General features: G+C 41.8%; 3 protein-coding genes and 1 long non-coding RNA gene across 4 annotated transcripts; 1 reads left to right on the forward strand and 3 right to left on the reverse strand.

Annotated features, from left to right (window-relative positions):
- Nucleotides 1-2,005: 2,005 nt before the first annotated feature.
- On the reverse strand, nucleotides 2,006-3,686 carry LOC130992434 (acetylajmalan esterase-like). The gene is made up of 5 exons (XM_057917059.1): nucleotides 3,311-3,686; nucleotides 3,012-3,224; nucleotides 2,776-2,927; nucleotides 2,447-2,699; nucleotides 2,006-2,368 (listed from the first exon to the last, which is right to left on the reverse strand). Exons 1-5 carry the CDS (start codon nucleotides 3,684-3,686, stop codon nucleotides 2,151-2,153), a joined length of 1,212 nt encoding a protein of 403 aa, XP_057773042.1. The 3' UTR covers nucleotides 2,006-2,150.
- On the forward strand, nucleotides 2,661-3,274 carry LOC130992436 (uncharacterized). The gene is made up of 2 exons (XR_009091290.1): nucleotides 2,661-2,951; nucleotides 3,029-3,274. It is a non-coding gene; the product is annotated as an uncharacterized LOC130992436 (long non-coding RNA).
- A 268-nt stretch (nucleotides 3,687-3,954) lies between the features above and the next one.
- LOC130992435 (putative Peroxidase 48) lies at nucleotides 3,955-5,917 on the reverse strand. Its single transcript, XM_057917061.1, has 4 exons — nucleotides 5,356-5,917; nucleotides 4,971-5,159; nucleotides 4,722-4,887; nucleotides 3,955-4,550 (listed from the first exon to the last, which is right to left on the reverse strand). The coding sequence occupies exons 1-4, from the start codon at nucleotides 5,650-5,652 to the stop codon at nucleotides 4,081-4,083; spliced, it is 1,122 nt and encodes a 373-aa protein (XP_057773044.1). The 5' UTR covers nucleotides 5,653-5,917; the 3' UTR covers nucleotides 3,955-4,080.
- Nucleotides 5,918-6,454: 537 nt separating this feature from the next.
- Nucleotides 6,455-10,885, reverse strand: LOC130992433 (kinesin-like protein KIN-13B). Its single transcript, XM_057917058.1, has 12 exons — nucleotides 10,467-10,885; nucleotides 10,147-10,359; nucleotides 9,353-9,547; nucleotides 8,975-9,076; nucleotides 8,665-8,742; nucleotides 8,481-8,562; nucleotides 8,209-8,368; nucleotides 7,833-8,135; nucleotides 7,397-7,615; nucleotides 6,968-7,316; nucleotides 6,813-6,878; nucleotides 6,455-6,730 (listed from the first exon to the last, which is right to left on the reverse strand). Exons 1-12 carry the CDS (start codon nucleotides 10,623-10,625, stop codon nucleotides 6,554-6,556), a joined length of 2,103 nt encoding a protein of 700 aa, XP_057773041.1. The 5' UTR covers nucleotides 10,626-10,885; the 3' UTR covers nucleotides 6,455-6,553.
- Nucleotides 10,886-22,072: the final 11,187 nt, after the last annotated feature.

Genomic DNA, 22,072 nt, shown 5'->3' on the forward strand with positions numbered 1-22,072 from the left:
GGAAATTACAGTATGAAAGAAGAAATTACATGGGCCAAGTAATTAAACTAACAACAACTGCCTAAGTGCGGTAGTTGAAATACTATAATCAAGGATAAGGGCAGTGGAGATTGACAAAGATGTGATGCAGCATATACTTTGTCATAATCCTATACGCTTCTTCTATCAAATTCTCCCCATCCCAGCTTATGTCCTTTTGAGGGTCCGCGCAAGCAGAAACGCCTTCTGCTCCACACATTCCTGCCATGTCCATGTTGTAATCCCCGCCTCCGCTTCCACAGCAAACCATCTCCCCATTTTGCCAATTATATGTATATATTTTTTTATTTTAAATCACATGTTAAATATGTTTAAAAATTTCTTATTTTTAATTTGGGGTTATTGCCGGAAAATACATTTAGTTTGTCAATTTTCTGGTTTATAACATGACTTTATAATTTGGCCAGAAAATACATCGATTTTCAATTTAATCGCAATTATAACATGACTTTATAGTCTGACAAGAAAATACACGAAAGTTTCAATTTATTCCCAATTATAACATGACCTTGTAATTAATTTAGTATAATAATATCAAAGTTTAATACATTAAATATTTTTAATTTTCTTTTCATCTCACAATACACTATATATATATATACATATATATTTGATAAATATACATCTATATGTAAATAATATATAATATTATTTACTTTTTAACATAGTTTCTATTATATATGTACCTAAATTATTTATTGGTCCTAATATTTTATAATTTCATAATTTAAATAAATAAATACTTATTATATACTCCCTCCGTCCCAAAGGAAATGTCCTTCTTTTGGGCACGGTTATTAAGGATGCATAATCTGCCTAATCTAGTAGAAACTGAAATGATGCATAATATGTCATTGAATCTTATATGCTGCCTAATCTAGTAGAAACTGAAATTTCCTTAATATTCTACTAGATTAGGCAGATTATGCATCCTTAATAACCGTGCCCAAAAGAAGGAGGACATTTCCTTTGGGACGGAGGGAGTATTTAATATATTAATAGAATATTAAAATCAAATTTATTTATATATATATATATATATATATATATATCATGATATTATATTGATGGTTATATATGTATTTTTAAACCATCAATATAATATCTTGATATATATATATATATATATATATATATATGAAATAATTAATCATCTAACTTAATTTTTATAAAAATTAATCAATTAATTAACAATATTTTATACATAACAATTTAATATAAATACAATAAATATTAATACACCTTTGATGAAAAATAATCTAGATAAGGTCATGTTATAATTGAGAATAAATTGAAACTTGGTGAATTTTTTTGTCAGACTATAAAGTCATGTTATAATTGCGATTAAAATGAAAATTGATGTATTTTCTGGTCAAATTATAAAGTCATGTTATAAACCAGAAAATTGACAAACTACATGTATTTTCCGGCAATAACCCCTTTTAATTTCATAGTGTTTGCCTTATTATAATATATTTACATGGAAGTACCTAAATTGGATATTAAAAAATCAATAATTAAATGACCGGTTTTTCTTTGGCATACGATGGTTATATTAATTTGAGTTTTGCATAGATTATAGTATTTATGACTTTAATTTTTATATAATTTACGAAATTTTCATCCAAATCAATTTGAAATCAATTTCAAATTGAAAATTGTATTTTTAATAAATTATAGATTATAGATTAATAAATTGGGGATGACCCCAATTGCAACAACTTAATAAAATTTTGTATTTTTTAAAATAATACTCGAAAAACAGTGTTGTAATTATAAATTGAGTGATAAGACGGTCGTTTATTTGCAACTAACCCTTTTATGAAATAGTGTTGTGGCATACGACAATTAACGCATCTTCGTACCCGTCAAATTTTCATTTAAATATGCTTGGTTAAAAATAATGATTGAGGCGTATAAGTCAACATGATTTATCTCCAAATATATAGGGCACCATTAAATTTCCAAGAACTAAAAATTTATTAAAACAAAGAAAATTAAAGAAACAAAAAAAAAAGCGTCAACATTGGCTAATAACTAACAAAACAAAGGAACAGAACTAAACCGAGTGTTTTAAAATAAGCATGGGCTAATCTAATGAAGAATGAGCATCAAAGATTATTAGGGCAGCGGAGGTCGAAAAACATGTGATACATCACATATTTGGCCATTATTCTATACGCTTCTTGTGTCAAATGCATCCCATCCCAACTAATGTATCGATCTGGCTCCGCGCACGCAGAAACTCCTTCTGCTCCGCACATTTTTGATAAGTTCAAATTGAAGTATTCATCTCCGCTGCCACAGCACGCTTGTATGCTTTCAATCACTGCATTAATCAATTCACATATCAATCTCACATTCCTAATTAGCTTTCTAATTTTATTATTTTTAGTTAAATACTTACCACCAACGGAGTAATATGCGATGGATCGATAAGCAGTGTAATAATCCGCAAAGGCAACAATAGCATTAGGGCTTTCTTCTTGGTTGAATTTGTCGATTGCTTGCTCGAGTTGAACATTATGGTAGATTGCGAGATCATCACTCCACTCATACATGTCAGGTTTGTCGGAGAAAGTCATCTGAAAAATTGGAAGTTGGTAGACGCTGTAGAGTCCAGGCACCACCACCCTTTTTGCTCCTAAACTAACCACTCTCTGCAACGAACACATATATCAGATATGCGATTGATATCAAAGTCACAACAATTAATGTATCGTGACTTAAACTTACACGAACAGCAGCCATAACTGCATCCACTACTCTAGGAAGTAATTTGCTCCTTATTTCTTGCATTGATTTTCCTTGAAAGAGGGCATTGTAGTAGTCGCTCCCACCAAACGGCCCCAATATAAATAGTGAGTTTTGGAGTTTGCCGCCGCAATCTGATGAATAGCCAATCAATTGATGTAAGATCGAACTAGAGTTATAAATTAATGACATTGGAGATTTGAATGTTAATTAATTACCTGTTTGATTGTTGCAGAGGGAGTGGAAATAAGCAGACATCCAATCCAATTGCACCGACAGAGAATTGTTTGTCTTGGACGAAGAAATATTAAGATCAGCCAATGCATTGGACGGCAAGGCAGTGGAGCCTGCGACGGCGAAGTTGACGCCGTGACTGAAATCAGCACCACACTGTTTGAAGGGCGGCAGTAGAGGAAGACCAGCTTCCATTGCTGCAAACAGATAATTAACTAATTCAATTTTATGAAGAAATTAATTATTAGAAGAATAATTAAGTAATTCATCAATGCATATATACCAAGGTAGTCGATGATGAGCTTGCCATTGGAGGCTCGGCCAGTGGGACCATCGGGAAAGCTCTCTCCATAAGGTAGGTTTGCGAAAGGGGTGGTGTTGTTGTTTTCACGAATCAGATTTCCGACGTCAGAAATAGAATCGCCGAGTTGATAAATTTGACGGACGTTACATCTCCGTAGCAGCCCGGCATTGCAGCTTTCGATGTCGTCAAATATTCCTTGTCCGTATCTGAAAAACTCATCATAATTGCACAGTCTCGGCAGCTCCACGTAAGACGGCGGCTCAACAGTCGGAGGCGCAGCAAAAGAAGAGCAAGAAGCAATCAACAAATTGAAAAGCAAAACTGCAATCAGTAATTTGTTGAGTATCGAAGCCATATTTCGTTACCAAGAAGCAATATTAGAAGATAATGAATATGAGAAAGAAGCATTGCATATAGTTTATTTATAGTTACAAAACATTCAGACTCAGATTAGGACTACTAGTTCCACTCAAACTCCAACTTCAGCTTAATTAATTAAGCGGAACCGATCTTTAATAGATACAGACTTTTTTTTTGTTAATTAGTCCCCTTATATAATTAAAAATTCAATTGTATAATCAATAAATAATAATGCGTACTTATAGCTTTTTCAAAATGATCTATATCCCATTGATATGGTATGGTTGTAATAATGTTCTATCTATGGCACAATTAAAAAAGTACTTTTTTTTCTTTCGAAAACACGTAAAATTAACAGCATACAAACTCTCTGGTTTCTAATGTCATTCTCAGTTGAGTCTTCTGCAATTGAGCCGAACCTGACCCTCCTTAGCAACTTGGAGATGGGTAAGCTTAAACATTGCATGCCCAAAGTCCCTTCGGAAGCGTGGAACGTCTGCAGCATATGTTTCGACCCAAGGCTTGGTTTCGGGCCCAGATGTGAGCTGCTGGTCCACAAACAGTAATCCTTTGCCTTGCAAAAGACTGCGGTAGTATACCTCACCAAATCCTTTTCCTGCTCCTTCGTAGTCCATCCTCATTGCTCGATCCTCGACAGATGCAGCATCTGGTGAGCCATTTTCTGCTGATGATGGAGAAGGTGATCCAGATGGTGTTGATGCAGGCTGGTGGCCGCACTCTGCTCTAAGAATCTCCAGAAACTCAGGATTTATTGAAGAGTCAGGTTCTTTATTTGCAGTGAAGTTGAAGAGCCGTTTACGAATGAAATTGCAGTGAACCTTTCCCGTGCTGTGGGCGCCTAGGTAAGAACAAGAGCAACATAAATATTGAGTAGAAATTTCAATGACAATATGTAGTCGAGCAACAGAAATATTAGAAATTTCAACGACAATATGTAGTCGAAACTGTAGTGTTTTCCCCAATTTGAGATGGAACAAATTAATTGTCCTTACAGATTAAGATAGTATACCTAGCAAGGAAACAGATTCTCTTGCATCAAATCCTTTTAACGCAAATGACCGAAGTGCTTTAGTAAAATCATCGTCAGGACGAGGAAGCTCTGTAGTTGCATTAAGTTGAAAAGCATCGATGCTGTCCTTCCTCCCCGTTAGAACAGGATAGAACTGGCCTCCAGCCTGAAAGTTCAAACATCACCATGGTTTTAGAGAAGAAATATTACACGCTCAGCGCACACACACACGTATAGAGAGAGAGAGACCAGCAGGACGCTCTCTCTTGCGGCCAAAGCTACAGTATCAGCACAAGACACAACACCAGGGCACGCCTCTTCCAGTCTCGACTTGATTGTGTCGATCTGTTCGAATCCTTTAATAGATCGATTTGGGCGAGCCTCTTTCTCGCTCTTAACATTACCATCAGAGTCCAACAAAATTGAAGCGTCACACCCCTATACAGATTAACTTGGAAACTCAGTCGAAAAATCTGCTCAAATATTCATAAACAAATAGTAGTAATTTCAAAGTAAACTGCTAATTCCATGACAACTAGACTTCGATAAACAAACTTGCAATCTCGACCATCATAAACACTCCAATCGAAATGATAACAAATTCAGATGTAGAACAACGAAAAATGAAAATCACCATGACAAAGCAGTCGTGGAAAGCTAGCCTCAATAGAGCTGGACCAACAGTATTCTTCATCTCGTGCAATTCTCTGACCGTTGATCGGATTATCTTTTCAGCTGACGGACATGATTCGCTGTAGTAGTCATATCTAAGACGCTCCTTGACTCGAGCATCAGAATGAAGCTCCTCTTCACGCCGAGCCGATGGATCGTGGAGAACCGAACGTGAATCGCTTGCAGCCTTCTGATTCTTCAAAGAGGTCAGAACGCACAAGAGAAAAACCAGAATGCTTAGTTTCTTTGTGAGATCCATGATGAAAATCTTCTCTCTCAATGTGAGTGTTGTGCGTGTTAGATTGTGTGTTTTGAGCTGCAGAAGTTGATAGGAGGTAGTTTTATAGTACGCCAGAGGGACTGAGGGAGCGACGGGGAAATGACGAGATTGCCCTTACAGCTGGAAGTTATGGGTATTGTATGGTATGGGTGGATAGGTAATTTGGAATCTGACTAACAAAATTTTGTTATGTGCAGTGTACGCACATTCTATGAGGAAGATAACTGGTGAGGTCATGAACCATTCTCGATATTTATTTCTTAAAACAGTTTTTTGGCAATTTATTTTTAATAAAAACTATATTATGAAACAAAAAGCGTAATTCCAATCAAAATTATTGAGTGGTGATAACTCAGAGAACCTAAGTTGATAAAATTGTTACAAGTTAGGCGTGTAAAATTATTTGATGGTCGGGAACAAGATGATTGCTTTCAGAGAAAGCATAATGTCGGTTATGAAAGAGAAAAAATTTTGATTTTACTATGAACATGAAGAAAAAATGATCCTTAGTACAAGAATATAAAAGAAGAGTAAAAGAGGGTGGAGAAACTCAACTTGGATGATGTTCTGGAAAAGCCTAATATGTTTAGAGTTTATGAGTTCTTATTATTAATTAAGTTCAACTTGTTATTTTAACTGACAGTGCTGTGAATGTCGAGTTAAATTGAACTCAATAGCTTTATCTTGGTGGCTAGTAACGAGAGAAATCTTTAATTTATATTGTGGGCACAGGATGTGATGATCCTCAAAATTGGTTTGAAGTATGTATTTAAGAATGCCATTTTGAAAGATAAATGGATTAAGAATTACATGCAAAGATCGTGTTATACTTAAAACATATATACAGAAATGTTGTAGTTACAATGGTAGATGCATGCCCTTAGTAGGCCGAAGAAACGAGGACATTCTGTTCCTTCAAGCGTTTTTGAAAATGAGACAAGCGATTCTGTAACTCTAAAATAGCAGCAGCCTTCTTAGATAGGATGGAGTTGAGTCTGGAGATGTAATCATCTACCTGATTGCTCGGTTGATCTGCCTCAACTAATAGATTCATCTCCTGCTCCAAACAATGCATTGATTTGAGAATCATCTATATAGAGACTTGAAACAAAATGGATAGTAGCTACATTGTCACAAACCTCACGAACAATATTCATAGTCTCCTCCACTTGCCTCCTGTGAGCATTGACAAGGTCTTCCTCTTCCTGAAAAGTCCAAGACAAACAATTCAATATCAATGCGTAAGCCTAATACAGACCCGAAGTTTAAAAAATAACTGATCTTTTCTTTTGACCTTCAACAGGGCCGTCAAATCATCATCGGAATTTGCACGTTTTGTTTCTGCTTTAGGAGGTTCCATCCATTTTGATTGGCCGTTGGCTCTCTTCAATTTATCATCTGAACTGGAGAAGCTATATGATTCGGCTTTTGCATTCTTCTGTGATGGTTTCTCTGGCTCATGGAAATCTTCATCATATTCTTCCCTATCAGTTTGTTCGGGCCAGGAATCACCTGTATCATCTTGAAAACTTGATGCTGGTGGCGTGAATGACGACAAGGGTTGCACCATCAACTCCTTCAGATTTGAGATTGATGAGAAAACATCCTTTTTGGAGTTGTTTCCTTTCGACAAGCTCTTTACTCTAGAATGGCAACGAGTTGGAATGTAAGGCCTAATAGAGCGGAAAGTATGCTATCTATTTACATCATAGATCAGCCTAACCTGTCGGCATATCTTAACGTGTTCAAGGTATGTTCGCACGATCCAGAGTTTGGGGAGACGCATGATATCATCACTGTACGAGAATTACCAACGAAAGAATCCCTCAAAACTTCGGTTAATTTACTGCCTCTAAATGGAATGTGTCCTTGGTCATTGTCAAGTGCTCTAATACACTCCTTCAGTGCAAGCAAACTTTTATTAATCTCAGCTCCTTCCATTCTGTGTAGTCAGAATATTTGCTACAAACTTAGTGAGCAAAATAAAATAAGAATTTCTATATAATGTGAAATGTAAGTCTTAATTTCCCAAAATATCAGTCACAGTCTCACAGGTAATATAAATTTTATCCCCAGATAGTAATATCTCTATATCTAATCAATTTCTACATGATGAATTATAAAACACCAGCCAAAGAAAAAGCTTATAAGACGTATACCTTGTCTGCTTGTCATTGTCAGTAGTATCTGCACCACGCTCGCTTCCAGCAAGGTCTATGAAGGAGAGCTTGCCAACAACTCGGGCAAGTTTAGTTTCAGATCCATCAGCTGACCTCTTAATTGTAAGCTGAAGAATGGCATGAGATCGCGATGATTCCTCATTTGCACCTGTGGTGCCTGTACTTCTTGTTGCATTTCCTTTCTCAATAAGATCCTTAACTATCTCCACATCTGACACTCTGTACTCTTGCAAGCCCACAATACAAACTTGTTGTTTCCCATCCTCTCTCATGCACAGTTTTCTGCAAGAGCGGTGGTTAGAAATATAATTGAAAATGAAATAATACAAAATTAGTAAGAATTAAGAAAGCTTACTTCCTATCACCCAGCAGATCAAAAAGCTTTCCTCCATATATCTCAAAGAAACTGACAAACAACTGAAATCCTTGGTTCCTGTAAGTGTGGTGCATGAGCCTTAATATATCCCTTACTGCTTTAAGGGGCAGTGGTTTCATGGTGTAAGTTTTGCCACTACCTGTAAGTTTCAAGAGCCTTAAGATATCCCTTAAGATCCTCTACAAACTAAAAACCATAAAAGCAAGATTGAAAAATAGAATTCTACTTAACGATTCCATGCAACTCATTACCTGTTTGGCCATAAGCAAAGCAGGTGGCTTTTGTACGTTGGAAAATTATTGGAACAATAGGCTCAACAGTTTCACGATACACCTAACAAGACAAATATAGCACACGATTAAGAAAGGGCTCAGACTTCCACAAGACAACAGCCAATTCACCTCAATCTCAGGCTTAGTTATCCTAAACAATTACCTCATCGTTTGAAATTTCTTCGTTCAATACAGCATCGAAAACAAATTCATGCTTTTCCTCATATTCTGTCAGGTCAACCTGCAGCATAACAAGTAAGATCCAAGAAAATTGAGATAGTGATAAGCTCAGTCAACCAAAACATAAATTGATCAGAAGAATTCAGGACTGAACATTTGGTCTAATTTTTAAAGTTCAAGCATCACATAATTTCATGAAAATAATAATCATAGAAACCAACAAAAAGTAAAACTGCCTATAACAATTCTTAAAGAGTTCAGAAATAATTGAAGAAAATCTGAAATTTCTTAACCTTAAGTTTTGTCTCATGGACCACGAGGGAGTTGGAATAGGTTTCTATAATATCTTCTTCATTCTTCGCCAACTCTTTTTTGTTTAAAGGTCTTTTACGTACCTGTAAAAAATTAATTAGTAGTATATCAAATTACTATCTCAACAACATCATTTTTTCAATTGAGTTATCTAGAGTGGAAGGGCATTGATAGGGAGAGTTCACTCGCTACACACAGGTCCATAACTTTATCAAATAACCAAATGGCAGAGCTCCATTAACTAAAAGACTCGAGTAATGATACCAGTTAAAAGAAATTGTCTGTGTGGACAGTGAACTGCTAGCCAGCCAACATAAGAGTTGAGAACAGATCAAATGAAGAAAGCAGAATGCACATACCACTACTTTGATCTTTGCCACAGTGCTGGCCTTCACATTATCAGCTGCTATACTTTTCAGAACATTGCCATCAGGCAACACACAGGTTCTGCCAGCTTGTTTATAGTTTCCAACGTATGGGTCGGAGTCGTCAAAGCTTCGGCCCCGTGCAAAAAGATTAACTGAAGGGCCATCATATAGTCCGGGAACTGACACCTAGTCCCAGCATCCACACCCAAAATGAACCAAACAGAAACAGAAAGAATCAGTCAATCAGTTATTGAACTACATTTACGTTTGTAGATATATTACGAGTATATTATTGCAATAAATCCAAAAAGAAGAAAACATGCAGAAGAGGCTAAAATGTTAAAAGTAACAGCTCTTCCTCTTCTGATTACTTATATTTATTATTTAAGTATGCAGGGATTAGTGTTTAGTGATCTGGGTAGCAATCAATTCTCTAAAACTACTGCCACTGAAGGTTAACTTGCATATTCGTGCCACAAAACCCTAGCTGCCCTTGCCACCAACAAACTGACACTAGAAAATTTTCTCATTGGATGAAATAACACATTCAAATTATTGAAACAATGAAACACAAGAGGCGTGAACATGATCAACCATACAGAATTTCAGGTGACTTCATAAACTGGAGTTCCAGTCGCTCAACCATGTTAAAATCAACAAGAATCACTAACACAAATGCACGCAAAGTATTACATCATCCCAAGCCACACAAAATCTACCCATACTGAGATTCCCCAAGGGTTAATGAAAGATTAGTATGCTGCACATCCAACTAAATATCATACCGTAGATAGAAGCTCCGTATCAAAAGAATTCAAATCCAAAAGACCCGGGCTATACTCGTTTGGCGAAGCTTGCTCCTCCACGGTCTTCCTTCCTGGATTCCCAGGCGGCGTTAATGGCTCCGCGAACAAGTCACTGCCACTATAACTTCTCTGTCCCTGCAAACTCCTATACATACTTGTACCCTGACCCCCTCCATTATAGCACCCTAAATCCTGTATTTGCAAGTATAAACATAATATCAATTAGAATACAAATTTAGGTTTTACATTCTATAAACGGAGATCAATCTCAATAATATGAAAAGATACGGGAAATGCACCTGAACTGGAGGAGCCGCATTGTTTGATGACTGTAAGTACTGCAGACCAGCCGATTGCAGCCACCGGCCGTTCGACGAAGTTTCCAGAAAATTGTCGGAGTGCTGCCGCTGATGGTGCGCCGCCGGCGCTTCGGACCTCTGCCGCCCCACCGGGTTCATTCTTCTCCGGTCAGAATTAAAATAATATAGTAATAATCTGGAAATGAAAACAAAAACCCTCTTTCACCGGCAATGTATGATGTGTCTATACACAGAGAAAATTGAATATTGATGACGAAATGCCGAAGACTTGGTCTGAGAAGCCTTTAAATTTGAACGGCTGTGATTTTATCTTCACTTTCACTTTACATTTACTGAAGAATGCTGAAGCGAAAGTGACAAAGACACTCAGAAATTTTTGAATTTCTTGGTGGTGACGGTAATTAACTGGTGGAATTATTTTAATTAACAGAAATGGGCCCTCTTCTTGAGTTTGAATTTTGAAGATGGTATGGTGGGCACCACCTGAGGAATGTGTACGTGCGAGGCAATCATTGGCTGGAACTTTTGTGGCACATATGTGGGTCCCGCTTATATATCGTTCAAACTCAAAGTCCTCCTAATTTAGATTATCTTTATCAATGACCTCAACAATCCAATATTTTAATAAAAAAATCATTTCTCTTTATTTCACATCTACAATCTATAAATTTATTTAAATTCTACAACCTTTATACTTTATCAATAACCCATTACAACTTAAATATTTTTTCTTTTAATATTATTTATTATCATACTTTTTGATAACACAATGCCAAGTGTCATTTTTTTATTTGACTAACATAGGTTATGGGAACGGTTGGTCTGCAATTTGCAAGAACCACCGTGGTGAAACGAGAAACCAACACCTAAACTAGAAAGCAGTAAACGACACCGGATTTACGTGGTTCGGTCGAGAAGACCTACGTCCACGGGGTGTTTTGGGGTTTTTTCACTATACTTCGAGATAACTACATTTTACAAGTTATGAATGAATAAAAAAAAATGAGATCCCCTCTAACCTACTACTAAGTCTCTATTTATAAGCATGTAAATAAAGCCTTAGGGCCTCAAGCCCATTCCCTAAGATAATTGGGCTTAAGCCCCTTTAATACATTGAAGGGTAAGATAGTAATTTCGGTTTTACGCGGGAGACCTCCCCGCGCTTTTAGTGACTCCTCTGGTGAAAATGTCTTCTCTGGCGAGGGCGTCTTCTCTGGCGATGCTGATGTCTCTGGCGGAGGTGACTCCTCTGGTAAGCACGACTCCTCTGGCGAGGATGGCCTCTCTGGCAAACACGACTCCTCTGGCGAGGATGACCTCTCTGGTAGATACGCCTCCTCTGGCGAGGATGACTTCTCTGGTTTACACCATTTCCCTACTATGCACATATCACTCCTCATCAACCACTCCCCCCCTAGTCTGGTTGAACCGGGTATTCTTCGTGTTCAACCAGCGAAGTATCGTTAAAGCCAGCGCTGTGCTGTTTTCCTTAATCCCTGCAAATCATGAAGACATAAGAGTTTTAATATTATAAGAAAGCAAAGATAAGCATTTTCCCTTGACTTTGGAATTGTAGTTCCAAGTTAGATTTCCTTCTTGTTTGTTGAATGTTGACAAAGATAGATAATTTCCATTTCTTTGGGCGCATAAGAAAACCAGCGCTGAGAATACCCCATATTGAATACTTTGCATAGATAAGCAATATGAATGCCCGAATACCCGAATAACATAGGAAAACCCCTGTTGAAGTGAGAAATATGATACTCTGATCATGTGAGAAAACCCGTCATAAATATTTATCGAGTCTGAACAATATACCCTGTTGTTGAGCGCGTAAGAAATCCAGCGCGTGAGAAGACCAATAGATAACAGTGGCACGCCCAAGAGGCGGCTTATTCCTCGCTGAGCAGTGATTAGAATAGATCAAAACAGCCCATAGAGCAGAGACGCAAAATAGTGTAGCCCGTAGAGTAGAGCAGAAAAATACCCTTTCAGAGCAGAGAAATGTCCCTCAGAGAAGCCCGGTCAGAGCAGAGAAATACCCTTTCAGAGCAGAGAAATGCCCTTTCAGAGCAGAGAAATGTCCCTTAGAGAAGCCCGGTCAGAGCAGAGAAATACCCTTTCAGAGCAGAGAAATGCCCTTTCAGAGCAGAGAAATGTCCCTCAGAGAAGCCCGGTCAGAGCAGAGAAATACCCTTTCAGAGCATTGAAATCCTAGCAGAGGATTGAAATCCCGGCAGAGCATTGAAATCACGGACGGTGGCTGAGCATTGAGATCACGGACGGTGGCTGAGCATTGGGATCACGGACGGTGGCTGAGCATTGAGATCACGGACGGTGGCTGAGCATTGGGATCACTGCAGAGCAGTGAAATCACAGTAGGGCAGTGAAATCATGGCAAAGCAGTGAAATCATGGTAGAGCAGTGAAATCACGGCAGAGCAGTGAAATCACAGTAGAGCAGTGAAATCACGGCAGAGCAGTGAAATCACGGTGGAGTATTCCTCAGCTGCTTCCCTCCTTTGTATGCATTCCTTTGCTGCTTCCCTCCTTTGCTGCTTCCCATCCAAGCTTGAACACCTTGCGCGGAGCATGGAAGACCCGGGGGGGTGCAACCAACTTTCGCGGCTTACGATTGACAGAACACCCTGCACGGAGCATGGAAAACCCGGGGGGTGCCACCAACTTTCGTGGCTTACGGTTAAAGCAACCTCTGCGCGGAGCATGGAAAACCCGGGGGGTGCAACCAACTTTCGCGGCTTATGATTAAGTGCTATCTCTGCGCGGAGCATGGAGGGCCCGGGTGGCGCAACCAACTTTCGCGGCTTACGATTGACAGGAACACCCTGCACGGAGCATGGAGGACCCGGGGGGTGCCACCAACTTTCGTGGCTTACGGTTAAAGCAACCTCTGCGCGGAGCATGGAAAACCCGGGGGGTGCAACCAACTTTCGCGGCTTATGATTAAGTGCTATCTCTGCGCGGAGCATGGAGGGCCCGGGTGGCGCAACCAACTTTCGCGGCTTACGATTGACAGGAACACCCTGCACGGAGCATGGAGGACCCGGGGGTGCCACCAACTTTCGTGGCTTACGGTTAAAGCAACCTCTGCGCGGAGCATGGAAAACCCGGGGGGTGCAACCAACTTTCGCGGCTTATGATTAAATGCTATCTCTGCGCGGAGCATGGAGGGCCCGGGTGGCGCAACCAACTTTCGCGGCTTACGATTGACAGGAACACCCTGCACGGAGCATGGAGGACCCGGGGGGTGCCACCAACTTTCGTGGCTTACGGTTAAAGCAACCTCTGCGCGGAGCATGGAAAACCCGGGGGGTACAACCAACTTTCGCGGCTTATGATTAAGTGCTATCTCTGCGCGGAGCATGGAGGGCCCGGGTGGCGCAACCAACTTTCGCGGCTTACGATTGACAGGAACACCCTGCACGGAGCATGGAGGACCCGGGGGGTGCCACCAACTTTCGTGGCTTACGGTTAAAGCAACCTCTGCGCGGAGCATGGAAAACCCGGGGGGTGCAACCAACTTTCGCGGCTTATGATTAAGTGCTATCTCTGCGCGGAGCATGGAGGGCCCGGGTGGCGCAACCAACTTTCGCGGCTTACGATTGACAGGAACACCCTGCACGGAGCATGGAGGACCCGGGGGTGCCACCAACTTTCGTGGCTTACGGTTAAAGCAACCTCTGCGCGGAGCATGGAAAACCCGGGGGGTGCAACCAACTTTCGCGGCTTATGATTAAGTGCTATCTCTGCGCGGAGCATGGAGGGCCCGGGTGGCGCAACCAACTTTCGCGGCTTACGATTGACAGGAACACCCTGCACGGAGCATGGAGGACCCGGGGGGTGCCACCAACTTTCGTGGCTTACGGTTAAAGCAACCTCTGCGCGGAGCATGGAAAACCCGGGGGGTGCAACCAACTTTCGCGGCTTATGATTAAGTGCTATCTCTGCGCGGAGCATGGAGGGCCCGGGTGGCGCAACCAACTTTCGCGGCTTACGATTGACAGGAACACCCTGCACGGAGCATGGAGGACCCGGGGGGTGCCACCAACTTTCGTGGCTTACGGTTAAAGCAACCTCTGCGCGGAGCATGGAAAACCCGGGGGGTGCAACCAACTTTCGCGGCTTATGATTAAGTGCTATCTCTGCGCGGAGCATGGAGGGCCCGGGGGGCACAACCAACTTTCGCGGCTTACGATTGTCAGGAACCTCTGCGCGGAGCATGGAGGGCCCGGATGGCACGACCAACTTTCGCGGCTTACGATTGTCAGGAACCTCTGCGCGGAGCATGGAAGGCCCGGATGGCACGACCAACTTTCGCGGCTTACGATTGTCAGGGACACCCTCTGTTCTGGTTGAGTATGACCCCTCTGCTCTGGTGGAGCGTGATCCCTCTGCTCTGATGAAGCATGATCCCTCTGTTTTTCCCTTGACTTGCTGAGAAGCAATTTTTGAATTTGAAAATTGGGGACTACGGGTATACACCCTACTCCCCCCTCTGGTGACATGTGCAATACTCTGTTATGAACATGTTAAGTGTGTGTGTGTTTGGTGCTCATGCTTGTGATGATTGTGAGAGAGTTAGCATAACTACAGTTCCCAAGTAACATAATTCAAGTTGTAGTTCAAGCCCTAGCACATATGCAGAAGGTGTGCAGCTTCGTGTATTAATAATGTCATATTGCAAGTCTAAGCACATATGCAGAAGTTGTGCAACTTCCAAGATGATGTTGTGGTTACATAAATCCCAGCATAGATCATATAAGTCATGGTTTTGCCCAAGTAAAGAAGTAGAAAATTTCTCAAATCCCTGTCATGCTTACATGCTTCCACGAGATAAAGTTCAGCGAAGTACCTGAATTACCACTTACAAGTGGGTTAGCTTTTCGTGTTATGATGATTACCATACTTGTTCAAGTTTTTTCCCAAAGCTGTTTATCATGTGCTGTAAAAACTCTTGAATGAGAATATTAGTAAAATATGAGAGCCCCTTGAGACAGGGCTGTAAAGAGAATTCGAACCCTAGATTATATAATCCATTGCCACAACTTGATTCCCATATTCATATACCGATGAATTCATTCAAATTTTCAAATCCCATCAAAGATCATATAAATCATGATTTTGCCCAAGTGATAAAATATCCCATTGATAGAGTTCAGCGAAGTACCTGAATTACCACTTACTAGTGGGTTACCCTGTTTACATTATGGTATTTACCATATTTGTTCAAATCATTCCCCAAATTTGCTTATCCTTGCTTTTACTAAGCAACAATGCTGTTCTAAACATTTATTTCACCGATTAAAAGTTGTAAGAATCCCCAAAAATGACATATAAATTAGAATATTTATGTCCCAATGGCTGAAATCCAGCATCCTGAAATCATGACTCTCAAAGAGAAAGTAAAACGGATAAACAATAATTATTTGTCAGTGCAAATGATATGAAACCACAAATTCCATAATGTCATTAACCCAAAAACCCATATCACGATTAGTCTCTTTTTTGTGAGTATGTTCAGCAGCCATGTTTTAACGCTATAACATTCCCCAAAAGTGGAGCTAAGGACCCGAGCAAGTAACTAGCGGAGCTGTCATTTGTCCCCTTTTGTCAAGAGCTCCCATGAATAAACCATATTTGGCTCAGCTAGGCAATTGTAGTGTTCTCGACAGCGAGCAAATGTTGAAATACCCGTCTTGGTGGCCTTAGCTGTAAATTAATCTCAGCCTGGAAATAATTTCAGCGCCCAGCTGCTGAGACTTTATCATCCCGGCTAGTTCACCTCAGTAGTAGCGAGTGTGAGTCGTCGACGGCCGATTTAGATTCCGAATGGTGACCTTCCCATATGTTGAGGTGTTCTGAAGCTGCCCTGCTCCGCCGAACCAGAATAGCAGCAGCTTCGGCTCCGTCGAGAGAGATGAGACAGCGTGGCGTTGGAAACAGCCGAGCAACGATGTCAGGCTAGAAATCGGAAACCAGAAATCGGACCCCACTCTTTGTCGAAGAACATGCCATTTTCCTTTCTGTTTCGGAGCGGTATGATCATACAGTTCCCTTCACCACTCAATCCCTGAACGATTTTTTGTGTTTTCATATGTCCTCGCATAAAAGATCAAATAAGGTCACCGGAAATTGTAAGTAACATGATTAGAAATCAAGGAACTAAGCTGGTACGAAACTAATTAAAGAAATCCCTAAATGAAAGTGAGAATCTCCCTGTGAAATTAGCGAAAACCCTTCGATGCGGTTCCGACAGAAATCGGTGGAAGATTCCCGATTATCTGGGGAGAATGATCGGTCCAGCAACGCGAAAGAAGGCAGCGAGAGATTTGAGGTCTTAGCTTCAATGCTTCGTCCCTGGTTCGATTTTGGACTTGGGTGTGCGACTCCCTCAGAGGCGGTGATTGAACTGAGAGATTGAGATCTGCGAGCTGCACTGGGCTCCGGCGCCGTCTCCACCGGCGCGGCGAGGCCAAGGGCGGCCCCCATGTGCGACCCCGAATCTTGTTCGTGGAAGACCCAATTTCCCAATTTTTCCACCTTGGAGGAAGATTTCCCAACACCGAATCAAGATCTGGACCCCGAATCCCGATCCGAGTTTTTGAAAATAGGAAGGTAAGTTCGATGAACAGTAACAGGCCCCCCATTTCCCCCGAAATTTGAAACGATTTTTCTTCTTTTTGGATCATTCCTTTTCCCAATCATAAATCAGCTATCGACAGTCACCCATACCCAATTGGGGAAGAACCCCTGATGAACAGTGAATCTGAATTTTTATTCGATGAACAGTGATCTCTCGATGAACAATGAATTTGATTTGATTTTTTTTTTTTCGTAAGCTAGTCGGAACTCACGACGTAGCTCCGATCCTTTCCCACAGACGGCGCCAGTTGGTGTTTAATGAAACCAACACCTAAAACTATGGAGAAAAAACCGTGAACTATACCTAGTGTAATGACTGGAAGAAGACGGAGTAAAGAACAATCGGAAATCTTGCACGGCAGGAGAAAATATCAGTTGTATTTGAAAATGTGAGATAGCGTAAGTAACAGTACACGAGCTCGGGCCCTATTTATAGATTTACAAGCAGAGGGGTAAAATAGTAAAAACATCTTCGATGCATGCGTCTTGTGTGATGGAAGGGTACAATGGTAATTTCGATAATACGCGGGAGACCTTCCCGCGCGTTTATTGGCTCCTCTGATGGAAATGTCTTCTCTGGCGAAGGCGTCTTCTCTGGTGATGTTGACATCTCTGGCATGAAGGACTCCTCTGGTAAACACGTCATCTCTGGTAAAGGTGTCTCCTCTGGCGATGGTAACCTTTCTGGCGCGGATGACTCCTCTGGCTAAGAGGGCTCCTCTGTCAAGAATGACTTCTCTGGTGTGGATGACTCCTCTGACTAAGAGGGCTCCTCTGTCAAGAATGACTTCTTTGGTGTGGATGACTCCTCTGGCTAGAGTCATTCCTCCGATGGGTGAAATCCTTCTGATAAAAATGGTTCTTCTGACCCATACGGTTCCTCTGATGAGAATGATTCCCCTGATTTGTACTCTCTCCCTACTCTGCATATATTGCTCCTCACCACACCGGTTATCACATTTCAATTATTTTATTATTTCTTTTGGTTTAAAACATTTTGTCTTTTCTCACGACCTATGCCTTCGGTCGTGGATAAAAGTAGTCTAAGAGCATCCAAGTCTGTATGACTCATAGGGCTAATTCGAATCAGTTCAAATTATGAATCGGTGCAGGTCAAGGCAACTCAAACTCTGGCTCATTCGAATAAATCCGGCTCATTTTAATTTATGCTTGCGTGTGCATTACACGTGCGAATATAAAATTTAATTAAATTCGGATTTTAAGTTGTAACAACTATGTCTGTCTTTGATTTTTTTTTTCACAACGGTTAGCTTTTAAATTGTACAGGGCGAAAACTATTCTAATTTTAAATTTATGCAATTTTTAATCATGTCTTTTAATTTATGTATTTTTAATTTTATGTAATTTTAATTTTTAATATTTTAAATTAATGAAATTTTAATTTTAACAATTGTGTTATTTAAATTAAATGAGAAAAAAAATCAAAACTAATTGGTGTTTAACGTAACCAACACCTAAATCTATAAAGGGAAAACATAAAATTCTACCTAGTCGAGAAGGCTGGAAAGAGTAAAAATAGCTGATCGGAAACCTTGCACGAGAAAGAAAACAACTATTGTATTCGAAAATATGAGAGAGCGTCCCTCACAGTACACGAGCTCGGGCCCTATTTATAGATTTACAAACGGAGGGGTAGAATAGTAAAAACATCTGCGGTGCATGCGTCTTGCGTGATGGAAGGGTACGCTGGTAATTTCGATAATATGCGGGAGATCTTCCCGCGCGTTTGTTGGCTCCTCTGATGGAAATGTCTTTTCTGGCGAAGGCGTCTTCTCTGGCGGTAGTGACTTCTCTGGCACGGGTATACTTTCTCTGATGGCAACGACTTCTCTAGTATTGACGACTTTTCTGACTAGGATGCTTCCTCTGGTGAAGACGACTTCTCTGACGTGGATGACTTCTCTGGCGTAGAGGACTTCTCTGACGATGGCGACTTCTCTGGCATATTTGACCCGCCAGTGGGGTCGATTCCTCTGATTTGTATTCTTTCCCTACTCTGCACATATTACTCCTCATCAACCACTCCCCCCTCTGGTCTGGTTGAACCGGGTATTCTTCGTGTTCAACCAGTGGGGTACTGTGAAAGCCCAAACTATGCTGTTTTCCTTGATCCCTGCAAATCATGAAGACATAAGTACTCTAATTTCATAAGAAAGCAAAGATAAACCCTGTAAATTGCCCTCTGGTATTTTTATTATTCCCACCCTCCCTGGTCTGGCTAGTTCACTCTGGAGTATTGCCACTAGCCAGAGGACTCGCCCGCGTGGATGACGTCACCTGCATTAAATGCCTGCCCGATCTACAGTACTTTTCCCGTACCCCGAGGTTACTTTTTAACCTTTGCGTCCTTTCGTCTCTCCGTAGAAATCCTCATCCGTCGATTATTTCCCGTGTGCCACGCGTCGTTCATCCCGTATGCTGGTGGTTACCCGCGTACAATTTTACTTAGTCGATTCGAACTCCCACTTTTCACTATTCTTCTTCTCCAAGCTTTCCGAACGATTTTTCTGCATTTTCCGGCGATTCCCTCACTGTTCCGGCATCCTCCCGCGACCCTTCCGCTCCAGGTTTTACCGTCCATCTTTCTCTGGCCTAGGTAACTCGCGCATCCTCTTCACTGCAATTTTGTGTTTAATCGTAGCGTAGTGGTATAACTGTTGGTGCTCTGATTGAGCGTGTTAGAAACCCTAGGATTGGCATTTCCCATCATGGCCTGCATCTCCGCCCCTCAACCCTCTCGCTCGCCTTCTCCTTCTGCCCGAGACCCTTCATCTTCCTCCCCCTCGCAGCAAGATCTCGAAAATCTTCCTTCCCCCTCTGTTTCTGACGAATCTCAAACTGCGCCCCCTCCCCCTCCACCTAAGAAAAAGGGGAAGAAGACCCCCCAACCCCCCAAAAGTGTTCCTCCATCCCGTCTTAGTGTCGCGGAGGTGGAAAAATTGAGAAGCAAATGTAGGCGTCCTGAAGGATTAAAGTTCGAGGCCTTCTCTAAGGGTTCAACGCCTCCCGAGAACCTTCGCCATCCCAAGGTGATAGTTGTTTGGAAAGCCCAGATAGATGCTGGTTTAAGGCTCCCTCCTCCTACCTTGCTGGTCGATGTTTGTAATTATTTTCACATCCCTTTCTTTCAAGTCGCCCCTTCTGCTATCCGAAGGCTATATGCCTTCCATGTTTTGTGCCGGGCTCACGGTGTTGGGGACACCGCAAAACTGTTCTGTCAGACCCAGACCCTTCGCATGCAGGGCAGTCCCCTGTATAGCTTTGCAGCTCATCCAAAACATCCTACTACCTTTCTCTCCTCTTTGAATTCTTTCGATAAGGGCTTCCTGAAGCATTATTGTTATGTGCGCACCCTTTTCGGCACCTGGCGCGATTATCACGCTTTGGAGCTGGAATGGCATAAGCTTCGCACTACTTATAAACCGGCTTCTCCCGAGGTCCCTTCTACCCGTGACCAGAGTATTATAGCCCACCTTAACGCTATGAACAAGGCCCAGCCCCTAGACTGTAGGTACCTTGCTGAGAATAATTCATCTCTGGCATACAATGGTCTATTTCCCCTGTACCCAGAGAAATCAATAGGTAAAAAATATACATTAAAAAACATATTAGCTTTTGTTACCCTGATTTTAATGTTGTGAAATTTTGGTTTGCAGATATGTCTTGGAGGCGCAAGTGTGGGGACAACTTGCCCGACATTCCCTCTCTTGCTGGCAGCGGGGAACATGGCACAGGTGGTTCTGCTTCCGGGACAAATCCCTCGGAGCAGCCTACTGGGGCCAAGCTGACCCCTATTCCTCCTGTAGTTGAAATCCCAAAGGGGAATGTGGAAGCCTCGCGTCCATTTGACGCGGAGGAAGTTGATGCGGGAGCCCTTGTTCATAGGGGTAGACGCTCCAGCGCTGGTGATGCCGCTGGCACCTGTGAAGAAGATATCCAAATCGTGGATATTACTAATGAGGTACCTTCGCCCGATTCAGCTCCCGGTGCCCCCCTTGCTGAGCTTTCGAAGAAAAGGAAGAGGGGCTCCCTAATCTCTGTAGGTGAGAAGGAGAAACAGGAGGGCCTGAAAAAGGCCGGCAAATCTTCAGAGCCAGCAAGGAAGTCTGCTGGTGGTGTAAAGATTCATCCCTCTGCTGGGGACAAGGGCAAGGGGCCAGCTAAGAAGTCAGCTGGTGGTTCTAAGGTTCTCCCCTCGGCCAGTGGAAAGGGTAAGGGCAAAGTTGTGGTGCCCTCGGCTGATGAACCAGAGGATCTTGTTCCTGGGCTGATTTCGAGTTTATCGGGGCAAGAATTGATTGATGCCTTGATAGCTCGTGTCCACTCAAAGGACCAAGAGAAAATGGAGAAGCTGTCCCGACCGGCTTTAGCTACTCAGCTCTGCCGGTTGGCTCTTCAGGTATCCTGCATCTTATACTCTTTGTTAAAAAATTTTAAATTACTAACCTTTTATTGTTTTGTTGGAACCCATTTTATTTTCTTGCAGGTGGAGTCGGGGATGTGGGGGGGCGTTAAATGCATCCATGACTACGAGGTGGCAGAGAAAGAGAGAGAGAAGGAGCAGGCGGATATCGCCAAGCGTGATGATGATGTCGCTGGGGTGGTGGAGCGTCTGAGTAAGGCTGAGGCAGAAATTGCTGAGTTGAAGGCTCAGCTGGCCCAATCGGAAGTGGAGAAGTCCTCCCTGGTTTCTGAGTTGAGAAGGACAACCAAGGAAGGTCATGAGAACCTGGCCAGGTTCAAGGCAGGATACGAAGAAGCCTACAATGCGACTCGGCGTGATTGGAAGAAGACGCTTGCGGAAGCGCAAAGTCGTGCCTATGTCCTGGGGGCGCGAGATCAACGTCTGGAGTATTTCTTGTCTCCGTAGGGTCAACACTTCCTGGGGGTGATGCTGGAGGG

This window comes from Salvia miltiorrhiza, chromosome 7, assembly GCF_028751815.1.
Source record: "Salvia miltiorrhiza cultivar Shanhuang (shh) chromosome 7, IMPLAD_Smil_shh, whole genome shotgun sequence".
Lineage (NCBI taxonomy): Eukaryota > Viridiplantae > Streptophyta > Magnoliopsida > Lamiales > Lamiaceae > Salvia > Salvia miltiorrhiza.